At 38.4% G+C, this 12,105-nt stretch overlaps 1 protein-coding gene across 1 annotated transcript in view; it reads right to left on the reverse strand.

The window, feature by feature from the left end:
• The window catches only part of LOC113066023 (contactin-associated protein-like 2), a 314,922-nt gene that overhangs the window by 124,104 nt on the left and 178,713 nt on the right, over window positions 1-12,105 (reverse strand). Inside the window, exon 10 of the mRNA XM_026237587.1 lies at window positions 8,301-8,463. Coding sequence (XP_026093372.1) covers window positions 8,301-8,463 — 163 coding nt within the window. The remainder of the gene's footprint in view (window positions 1-8,300; window positions 8,464-12,105) is intronic.

Here is a 12,105-nt window from a genome sequence, read left to right on the forward strand (position 1 = left end):
TCTGATTTTCTCCACAGGGCAGCTCTGTGGACAAAGGGCAGTTCAGTGGGTAGTGAAAGGGAGGAGGACAGAAGGCTTGCAGCATGACTGGCCATGGAACCAAGGAGGGTACCTTGGGAACATACCCAGGCCTAAGGTATAGGAAAGCTCTGGCCATGCCTGGTGCAAACTCAAGACAAGAAGAGGCCACAGAAGGTCGCCCACTCTCTTAAGAGAAGAGATGGCTAACAATATTACATTCTTGACTGTAAGGTACCTGTCCGAAACCTCATCAAAAGGTTCAAAAGGAGGTCTACAAAGAGCCTCCAGAACCACAGCCAAATCCCATGGCGGGACTCTAGAGCATGCCAGAAGCCTCAACCTCAGGGTACCATGGAGGAAACGCGTAACTAGCAGGTATTTCCCAAATGGCTGGCCACCAGGTGTGTCATGTTTAGGAGCTAAGATGACCATGTATACCATCAAGGTGGAGGGGGATAACCTATGCAGAGAAATGTTCCGGCAGGAAATCTATCACTGAACCAAATGGCCAGTTAACCGGGTCCAACTGATGGTTGCTGCACCAAGAAGTGAAAAGACACCACTTTGTGTTGTGCAATTTCCTTGTGGAGGGAGCTCTGGACTGGAGGATGGTCAAGAGAACAGAAGCTTTGAGTTGTCATCACACCCACAGTTAGAGAGAAGGGTCCCTCCTTATTGGAATCTCCCAAGGACAGCCGTCGAGAAGGGACACCAAGTCTGAGAACCATACTCGGGCCAGCCAGAACGGGGGTACTAGCAGAAGACTGAGCCTGTCCCGGCCTACTCTCTCCAGAACTCACGGGAGCAGGGCGATCAGGGAAAACGCATACAGATGAAGCCTTGGCTATGTCTGCAACATGGCATCCAGTCCAAGAGGAGCAGGATAAGTCAGAGAGAACCAGAGGTTCAGTGTGAGGTCTCCTGAGTTACAAACAGATCCAACTGAGCCTGGCCAAACATACTCCAAATTTGATTCACCACATCAGGGAGGAGTCTCCATCCCCCTGGCCTCGGCCCCTGCCTCGACAGGATGTCTGCTCCCTGATTGAGATGCCCAGGGATGTGTTCTGCTCTTAGGGGTGAAGAGTTTCCCTTGGGACAACAGGAGGATTTGGTGTACCAGCCTGAAAAGGGGTTGCGAACGCAGACCTCCTGGGGGTTGATGTAAAAGAACACCGCTGTTTTGTTGGTGTGCACCAACAAGCCTCTCAGGTTCAGGTAAAAGTGATTCAGTGCTTGAAACATGGCCAGGATCTCCAGGCAGTTGATGTGACACGCAAAATGGCGGCCACTCGACAGACCGCAGTCTGAGCGACCACTCATGGCTGCTCCTTAGATGGCAAGGGAAACATCCATAATTAGTTAGTTAGTTAGTTGCATGACGACAAAAGCCAAGGTTGCCTTCACATGTCTAAGGTGCATAAGCATGGGCACGTAGCTCTCCGTAACGCTTCGCTAAATATAGGTGCCTAGTCTATTTCTGATGCACCCCGTGTCCAAACCGCACAGCAAAAACAAAACAGAAGTAAAAAAAATCATATGCATTTCAAAATAAACAAACTGTGCAGACTCCCAATCGTATTTCACATTATTATATTCATGCTAGGAGGCTCATCCTTAAAGTTGAAAAACCTCACAATATTATATGACACCACAGATCCTTTTTACAAGGACAGTTAAATTAAAAATACATTGTTCGCAGTAAAAATGAACATGGATTGACACTGAAATGCAGTCATTTCACAATACATTTATACAATTAAAGCCTACTGTGTTTCACAGACAACATATGGCTTTTTTGATATGTTTAAAACAAGAAAAAGAGCACATTTAGGGAAACAAGGAAACACAATATATGCACTTTTATGAAGGCAGAATAACAAAGCTCAAGACCCGTGGGATTGCTTGTAATAAAGATTTAAATGCACAAGGCATGAGAGCCGACTGTTTTTGTCAGTGGTGAGTTTTAATTTTAAATGTTTGTGATTGCCTAACAAGAAAATTAGTCTAAATGTTGTGTTTAAATGTGTTGCCACTTGTTTGAGCATACAAACCTAGAAGTCAAGTGCATGAATAAAACGTTGTTTATATTTGAGTTTATACTAATGTCTATGAAAGATTATCACATTCATGGAAAAGCTTTTATTTATTTATTCTTTTTTTTTTTTTTACATGATTTTAAAAATAAAATAAAATAAAATAAAATAAAATCTGTGGACTAAAACAGCCGTGGATCAGTGAAAGCACAATGAGTCTGTGCTGCTTCTGCACCACATACGTAAAGTGACGTGACAGTTCCCATACTCAGAATTCGTGCTTTGCATTTAACCCATCCGAAGTGTGCACACACACAGAGCAGTGAACACACACACACACTGTGAACACACACCTGGAGCAGTGGGCAGCCTGGGTATGACACCGGTATTACAAGAAGAGGGTGACTTATGAGGACATAACCCATGTCCCCATTTTTCAAAACGCTTATAAATCATACAAAATGATGTCCCCACTTTTCACAGAAACAAACATGTGTGTGTACATGTGTGTGTGTGTGTTTAAAAAAGTCTGGCAAGTAAACAAATTTACTAAGGTGAATATATTGCAAAGGTGTGCATGGAAGGCTGTAAATGTTAAATGACTTAGCAACTCATCAGGAGTAAAAAGTATGTCAATGTCATTTCCACAAGGCAATCACATGAACACAAAGATGTGTTTTCAAGCCATGCAGATTTGCCAGCATCTTTTATCTGAAGTCTCGACTGAAATAGTAATTCAACTTGCAAAGTTAATTTGACAAGTGACAGCTTCACCGACTTTCACCTGAACTTAATTAAGAAACAGTCATCATCAAAGGTGCTTTCAACTGACCAAGGATCAAAACTTAAACCTGATGACTTGGCACCTGTTCAAAAACTGCGCTGAACATGAGCTATCCATTTCCGTAGCTCCTCATACAGTCCTGCAAACTGCAAGTCAAATCCATTAACATGGCAAAATGCAGTATGAAATGAAATTAGCAAACAATCCCCTTGGAGCTAATACTCATTAGGCTGATGTCTCATAGGAGGAGCTGTGACAGTCTCATTGACAATGAACCTTAAGTCTTTAAAGTTCTTCGTTAATGCTACTGTCGTACTTTTTGAGAGCTTCAGTGCTCTCAAACTGTAGTTTTTGTATAGAATGACATGTCTCGATTAACTGGGTTACCTCATTGGCCATCTGGACCTGGAGGAGAAAGGTACAGATAGAGTTTACAGTGTTCATTAATCAAACTCCAGCAACAGAAACGTCCCTGGAAATCTGTGGCCACTGATGACTCAGTCTAATAATAAAAACGAAGTCAGAGTCAATAGTATCATGTCACTGGGAGATAAGACCATGGTAATAGCTTCTCAGCAATAGATTCGAGACAGCTCAGCTCTCGCGAGCCAGAAAGTTACAAACATTTCACTACTGTTCCTGGCCATGCTGGAGATTGCAGAGCAGTGAGCCTGAACAAGCATTTCCTGTTGCATGGTCACTTAGCTTCCCAGAAATTTCCATCTCAATTTTTCAAGGAAAAATAAAGAGCACAAAAGTAAATGTCTGCATCTTTGTTTCTTATTGAAAGTTCTACTGAATCAGGTTACCCTAAACAGATCTTTTAAATGTGATGTTGGAAAAGTTGATGTGTTCTAGTGATCTGGTTCATCTTAAAAATAACTCTTACATAGCATTGGAGAATTTGATTAATTTGAGTGAATTGTTTCATAAATATTCTCTCAGTGAAAAGTCTGATTCATTCTAATAAAGTGATTCTTTTGATGCGGTTCTTTCAAAACTGCTCTGATTAAAATACAAATATTACCTTTTTTTTTTTTTTTTTTTTTTTAAAGGTGAACCCTTAAGTTACTTAAATTTAGCTGCTTTTTCAAAATATTTTTTATTTTTCATTATTATTATTTAATTAATTAATTAATTAATTGTATTATTTTTTTTTTTGCAAAAGACCATCTTGACTACAGTTACCTACCTTAACAAATGACAGTTTCAAAGCAGCTTTCCAAACCCTGGAGACCGGAGCATTTTTCTCTGATCTGGCTGTTCACATCCCTAGCTTTGCTTTTGTAATCAAAAGTGACAGTTTTCTAATTCAACCATTAAGAACAGCGAAAGCACGTGGCTTAAAATGCCTCTGTCACATTAGACTTGTTGGGGTGAGACACCAATATGCTCAGAGATGGGCACAGATTAGCTGGTATCCCCACTCTTCCGGTCTCACCCCCAACTCGACACGCCATTACGTAAAATGTTTTGCACAGCTATTTAGGATGAGTCACATTCTAAGAAGGCCTCTAGAAGTTCGGCAGAACAGCTTATGCGTGAAATAGCTTGATGTGAGGGAAATTGATGTGTGTGAAATACTGTAAGGGTGAGAAAACTAGAAATAAATATCTCCCATAGAAGGAATTTATGAGATTTCAGCTGTAGCTAACTGCAAGGTCATGTGTTTTAGTGTCTTCCTGTTGGGAGGACATGGAATATTCTTTTACATGTCAAACACAGGGACACATTTGGTAAAGGAGATTGATAGTGCATCACCTGGCCCGATGAAAGCGAACATAAAATCAATGGCCTGGTGAGTGGTAGACCCCCTTCCGATCCCACATAATGAGTTTGCTCCTCACTGCCGAGCTTTGCCAGAGAAGCATCATTACACTGACAGAAAAACACATAGGGAGAGTGTTCAACAGTCTCTTGCCTCCTTTATTATTACAGTTCATTCCATTCGGAGCGAAGGAAGGGAGGGAGAACGAGCGAGCTGGTATCTAGCCTGATCTAATAAAGGAAAAGATTTTCCTCTGGAGACTTACAACTAACTGAATTGCAGTATAAACCATAATCTCAAAAACATAAATACACAGTGCAGTAAGGAAGTTCTTTTGAAACATTTTTGCAGTATTGTCAGTGAGAGGGATGTGAATTTATAATGGCAGAAAGACATGCAGAATGAACTGAGCTTGTCTTTAAATCATGTTGAGAATGTACTCTGCCCTGAGCTGTAAGGCTAATGAGACGCATTAAAGAACAATGCATCTTTACACACAATTAAAGGGGAGCTTAAGCTTCTAACTGAGCTGTAAGGAATCTAATGCAATATAAATAATGCCTCCACATGTGGGTCTTTATCAACGAGGAGCGACTTAAATGAGCTGCAAACGTAAATGTACAAATGAGCAAATGAACAAAGAAAGCAAATAGCTATTTATTAATAAGCTATTCTTTGCACTTAATGTAGGAGGCCGTTAACGTCAAGTCAAGTGCTGTTTAACCTGAGATCTTCGAAGCACAATAGGCAATTTAAAACTCATTAGAAAATGCTGATATTTTAACAGGTAGCATATTGTATGAGTTTGTATGATGAGATTTATACATAATGTAATTTGTACAATGTTATCCAATCAGTGACGTGACATTCAGCCAAGTATGGTGACCCATACTCAGAATTTGTGCTCTGCATTTAACCCATCCAAAGTGCACACACACAGAGCAGTGAACACACACACACACACACACTGTGAACACACACCCGGAGCAGTGTCTTCAATGTCTTGCTCAAGGGCACAAAACCAACAAAACTAGGGCTAGGAGTCAAACTCTCTAACCACTAGGCCAGATAAATACACAACAGAATATGCGTATTTATGTATTAATATACACAGCGTTTGAAGCCCAATTCATGCGTCCCGCAAATTGAGACTGTGTCACGCATAATCAATGCTTGCTCAAAAAAAGTCGATGGCTCTATATCCACGAGCCCCAGGCAGCCAAACGAACATTACTTGACAGTTCAGCACGAGCGAGTTTGAATGAGAGATGAAGTTTACATCTTTATTATTTCTGTTTTAACGTTTTTCCTACATAATTTATATTAAAATATGTTATGTAGGCAATAACCCAGTTTACTTACTGAGGTGGCATCGTTGTTAACTTACAAAAATGATGATAATTTGGTGGATAATTTACATTTTTACGTTAATAACAGGTAGTGTATTCCGATGTAAAATGAACAGTCGCCTGTGGACGCTCAACAACCATCTTATCTGAGCTCAAAACGCTGCTTGAGCAAGTGTCAAGATACTAAAAGTAATAAATACATAATTATGAACGTTTATGTGTTTATTTTTGTTCCCAGTATGTTATTTTAATAGCATTTAATGATTATGAACATAAAAGCATTACAAAAAAATATATATATTATTATTATTATTACTATATACCATCGATGAAACCACAAAGCTGACGCGGGAGGTATGTATAACTGCAATATAAAGTAATTTTGAGTATTATTGCTATGAGTATTATTTTCTAAAATTAGGTACATGTAATAAGTACACATGGCAGTGTTTTTGCAACAGCTCCAAGTCTCACGCGCAGTGTAGGCTATACGTCACTGTCCGAATCCGTTCACTTATTTATTTGTTAACTCCTTCCTGTGAACTCAACTGCCATACACTATATAAGGATTAGTGAATGAGTGAATTCCCTTCCCTTGAGTTGTGATGTTAGACTTTTTTTTTTCAACTGTTCCTGTGGTGTTGAGCAACTACAATTCATTTTAATCCTATAATTTTCTATTATAATTTATTTAAAGTGAATAAATTGTAATGACAAATAAATAAAATAGCTAAAGTAAATCGTAAGTGGAAGTGCATCTGTCAATTCTGTCATGAGCATACATCAGCAATTACACATGTTTAGGGGAATAGGGCATTATTAATATACCATGTAAGGTGGTATGTGCTAGAAAGGGTTAAACCACTATCAGTGAGTCTGCCCATGGGGTGTCCCACATTGTCCCTCCGAAACATACCCCTTGTCCCCCCTTGGGCTAATTAGCAGGTGGTCACCCTATTCGCAGCACATTGTCCAATTTAAAAGTTCAACTTTTATAAAATATGACTCCAGACTCCATGACACCAGTCTTTTTTTTTTATTCACTTCCTGCTTTTCGCAGATTGATGTGCTAATGGTGGCAAAAGTCATAGCCTACTGTGTAATGACACCAATTTACATGGAAATTAGTTAATTCTGTTAAAAAGAATACACCGAGAGAGACAGAGAACCTGGTTAAAGCCGATTAGTGAATAAAACACATTATTATATTAAAAGTTCACATGTAAAAGTAGTGAAACTGTGTAGTCAATGCATCTTACTATGGGACACTGCAGTAATAGACCTTTTTCCTAGGGAAGTCTCTGGATACACTTTCGTCATCTCAATAGAACTGAATTACCATCAAACAAGATGCATTAAAAACTACCAAGCCAAAATCAGATCTGTTCCCAGCTGTGCAATGATGCTAATGAAATAACAATAACAGGATTATATCATCCATGAACAGATGATTCAGTTTAACTGTTTGAAGGGTCAGGTTGATGTTAAATTACTATAAAGAAAAATCTGAGAAGTCGTGATTAAAAACAAGCTGCTTGAACCTTAATTGTCTGTAATTTGAAGGCAAATTACTGTTTTCTTGCACAATGCATGAATACATTAGCCCTCACATCTGCTTGGGAATCCTTCTGCCTGGGCGATGAGACATTATTTCATTAAAACATTAAAGATAAAAATGAGGCAGGCAATATGTCTATCTTGAACTGCATTTTTTTTTCAAAAACATTGCTTTTTTAAGATTCATTTACTTTGCTCATTTGGTTATGTAGTGCACATCGTAATGGGTTCTGGTTGGTTTTATGTTCATATGTATTACATTTTGATGTCTTTATACAGATTTTGTTTTAAAGTTCTGTTCAAGTTTTTTGTTATTACTCCAATACCTGAATATGCCAAGTTCCCTACTATATAGTATGTCAAAAGCAGTGCAAATGAGATGCAAAAATGCCTGGATGACCACCTATGATGGTTTGTTTTGTTTCATATCATCAATAACCTCAATGAATGGGATTTGGCTCTGTTGTATCCACAACAATGTGGCAACAAACAAAACATGCTTGGAGAGTGAAAGTATGTAAAATCAATCTAAAGATAACAACCAAGGGCCTGGATCATGCTCTTGCACAGCATCTGCTCTCTGATTAAACTTCTCATTTGCCACTGAAATCGAGGAATGAAGAAGGTCAACTCCAGGGAGAGCAGGCAGAGCGTGACGGATCCTGCCCCCAGGGCAGATGCCGTTGGTGGGGATAAAGCCACAGTCTCAGTCTGCTGCACCTGATAATCACTGTCTCACAGTGTTGGTTGAAAGGCAGGGCATGGGAAGAAGGTTTGGTTCTGACCTGTCAATGATGGCACACATGTCCAGGCTGACGTTCTCGAAGGCTCCCATCCTTCCCTGCTCCACTGCAGTTAGGTCGGCCAGCTGATCGTCCACCTGAATGAGCTGCATGCAGCCCTGGAATGAGCGCTGGACAGGAGATGCTCTGGTTCTTAAAAAATAACCTAACCAAACAAAACACACAGCAAAGATGTTATATGCCAAAAGCCAAAAGAGATGTCATGACCATAATAACACTGATATATGTTTATTAAGATGTAAGATAAATCAAATGACTAAAATGTTCAATCGAAAACACAGTAAATATTATACTGTGAACTTACAATTTTAAAATGGTTTTCTATTTTAACATATTTTCAAATGTAATTTATTTCTGTGATGGCAAAAGTGATTTTTTAGCAGCCATTACTCCAGTTTTCAGTGTCACATGATCCTTAAGAAATAATTTCAATATGCTTGAATGGGTGCTTAAGAAACATTTATTATTATTATCAATGTTAAAACTGTTTTTATTTGTTTGGAAACTTGTTTGGTTTATGTCTTTAATGTCATTTTTGATCAACTTAATATATGCTAATCATAGGAATTAATACTTTAATTTATTCCACATGAATCTCTTCCAATTTTGATTAAAAAACTATTTTTTAATTATGTTATAATTATTTAACTAAAAATACATGGTCGTATTGTTCTCTCAGTGCACTGAATTCACTAAATAAATAAATAATAAAACACTAAAATAAATAAATAAAAATTATACATACATATAAAAAATCTACCTAAAGCTAAAATGAAAATATATTAATGTGAGCTTAACATTTGGGCAAAGGTATTCTAAAAGTAAAATTAGTAAAAAGTAAAATTGTGATCCCAATCTTGTCTAAATAAGTATGCGATGTAATGACCTCTGTTATTAACCGTAATTCAAAGTCGTTTCTAAAATTAATCCTGTCCAAATAATGCTTTAATTATAGCTGGCCTGAGCTGGAGAGCTCCTGAAATAACCATTATGCCCTCGAGGAGGACACTTAACCTCATACTGTATTGAGATCTGTGTACCGCATTGCTGTGGATAAAAAAAAAAAAAAAACTAAATTAAACACAAAAATAAAGTCACTGAGTGTGATCTAATGTCATATGTGTGAAAGGTAATCTAATGTCACATCTGTAAAAGCTGAACACAAGGACCATTAACTGGAGAAAAACCTATCAACCTAACCTCATTAACCAAGTGATAGTTCTGACACCAAAAAGGTCATGCACATAGCAAACAAACAGCTAACTTTGATGCTACTAATGAGATAAAAATACCTAAAAATACAGAACAAAGTCAGATTAGACAGATGTCTCCACATGGGCCTCTGACATTCCTGGGAGAACACACAGAACTTAGACCCCAAAGATCTGACGAATCTTCAGGGTTGGTTAGGTTTGCATTAAAGATGAACAAAGCTTTATATGATGCCGATAACAGGATGGTCTATTGAGATTCACCTTGCAGCCCCCTGACATTTATCTACAAATGAGAGCACCTGGAAGCATCAGTGTTTGCAAGGAACTCATTAAAAAAAAAAAAAGAAGAGAAAAAAAAAAAAAAAAAGTTCCTCAAGTTTGAAGGGCCATCTGTCTTGTCTGGTTCCTGCACCTGTCCAGGAGTCTATATGCCTGAGCAGTCGACAGAGGAAGATGAGGAAGGTGGGCTATTGGAAGACATGCTGAGGGAAATCCATATCACTACAGAGGAAAACATAGAAAAAAAACAAGCATCTGCTGAAAAATTAAGGGAGGGCTGCAGTGGCATCTCAATGATCGCCAGGATTTGTGGGGTTCTGGAAAGCCGCCAGGATCCATAATCAACAAGGGACGCGGAAAAAGGCAGGTTTTCATCACCCACACTTGGATACGACTTTCCAGTGACTGCTTTTGTCTGATTCTGCTGTCGTAATTAATTGAGTAGAGTCCGTTTTCTGACAAGATTACACCCTAAATTACGACTGAGGCCCACAACCCACACTCCTGTAGCTTCTGCATGAATGTGTTTATGTGTGGCTGATGATTTTGCAGGGATTGGAGAATAACTACTGTAAGATTAATGAGTGTCTATGGGCTCCATGTATAATTCATGAATGGCAAATGGAATATGGAAGATTCCTGTGGGGAACCCTTGTTGTAAACTTTTATCCTCATCAATAAGCCTGGTGCAGATGTTAACTGTTTTTGTTTATCCTGCAGTGTAAAGTTCATAATGGTGTAAAAGTCTATCTAACAATAACTGACAAGGGATATTATAAAACATGAAATCAACTTGTGACTAAAGCATACATTTTCCCTAAAGTGACACAGATGAAGTCTCAGAAGGCACTTTCGAGCTCATTGTGTTCCCCATGAGGTCCTAAAACAACGTGAAAGTGAGGTGGAGCACAGTATTTCTGACGAAAAGTAGCTCTTTGGCTGTGAATGAATGATTTCTCAGTCTATCAGTATGAAATATTCACATCAAGTCCACAAACTGGCCGAATGGATCGAACTGGTGGAATCAAATGGGCTAATTACAGAGCAAACAACTCGCCCACTCGGCCTACACCTCTTTTGACTCACATTTCACTGCTGGTTATATATGCTATATATAATTTTGTATGTGACGAATAAAAATCTTGAATCTTGAATCTCTTTTGGTTAAGTTCAAAATGAAATAAACATGGAATGACTTAAAATGAGCAGTGTTTAGTTGCATGCTACCTCTGCAACCATCATGACATGTGCCTTTATTAAAGATTTTTGGTGTAAAAGAAGGTGACATTATAAAAAAAGGGCAAACAAATAGTTAAAATTATAGCACTGCATGAAATTAGCTCAGTTCATGCTGTTTTTCCAAAAAAAAAAAAAAAAAAAACTGTGTTTGTGTGTGTTTCAAAAATAATCGTCAAGCACGGCAGCAGTAGCAGATAAAAGCCATATACTGTTTCAGAGAAACATTTGAGAGTCCCTTTTCTTTAGTCCACTCTATTAGAAAGTCATCAAAACAAAAGCTGACCTACAGGTTGATGGGTAAAGTCTTAATCTGCTGTAGAAGAACTCTTTGGCCTTTCTATGTTTACAGCTGTCTTCTGTATTACAAAATCCAATATACTGACATCTCCCATCAGAAAATCATTAATTTGGTGAGGTCTTCCACTAATGTACAGAACCGTCCTGTGTAAAATGAGTTTGGGAGACTACATCTAACCAGAGAGACATGTTGGGAGACAAGCAGTCCCTTTCTTTAAAAAAACAAAGAGCTGTCCTTGCTGTTCAGTTTAATACACGTGAGAGGACTTTTGGAGACATTGCTAATGGGTTTTTATTTAATTTTTTTCCATCAGGGTTTATATTTGGGCCTTATAATGTTCTGAGCACAGATATCAAAGTTCTCCCAATAATTTTCTAAAAAAAAAAACCTTTTTTTTATTTTTTCAATGGCATGTCCGACCTCAAGGAAATTCCAGGATTTATGGAAACCCAATGTGTATTAGCTTAGTCTGTCTATCCCTGCAATGAGGACCTGAATCAGGTGTAGAACTGTTGCTCGAGGCTTATCTTGCACAAACACACATGACAGTCTTTGCTCTTAAGAGTCATTATCTCAAGGCTGATAACAATAATAACCCACCGGTAGAGGGACGGAGGGTTCACTTTCCAATCTGCCCATTGCAAAATACTGACTTTTCATTGTATTTATCTATTTATTTCAAGGTAAAGTAGTACTCTTTTAGAGAAAGTGGTGATAAAATATTACCTACATCAGGTGGGATACCAAACAATAGCAT

Source organism: Carassius auratus, chromosome 49 (genome assembly GCF_003368295.1).
Source record: "Carassius auratus strain Wakin chromosome 49, ASM336829v1, whole genome shotgun sequence".
NCBI classification, from domain to species: domain Eukaryota; kingdom Metazoa; phylum Chordata; class Actinopteri; order Cypriniformes; family Cyprinidae; genus Carassius; species Carassius auratus.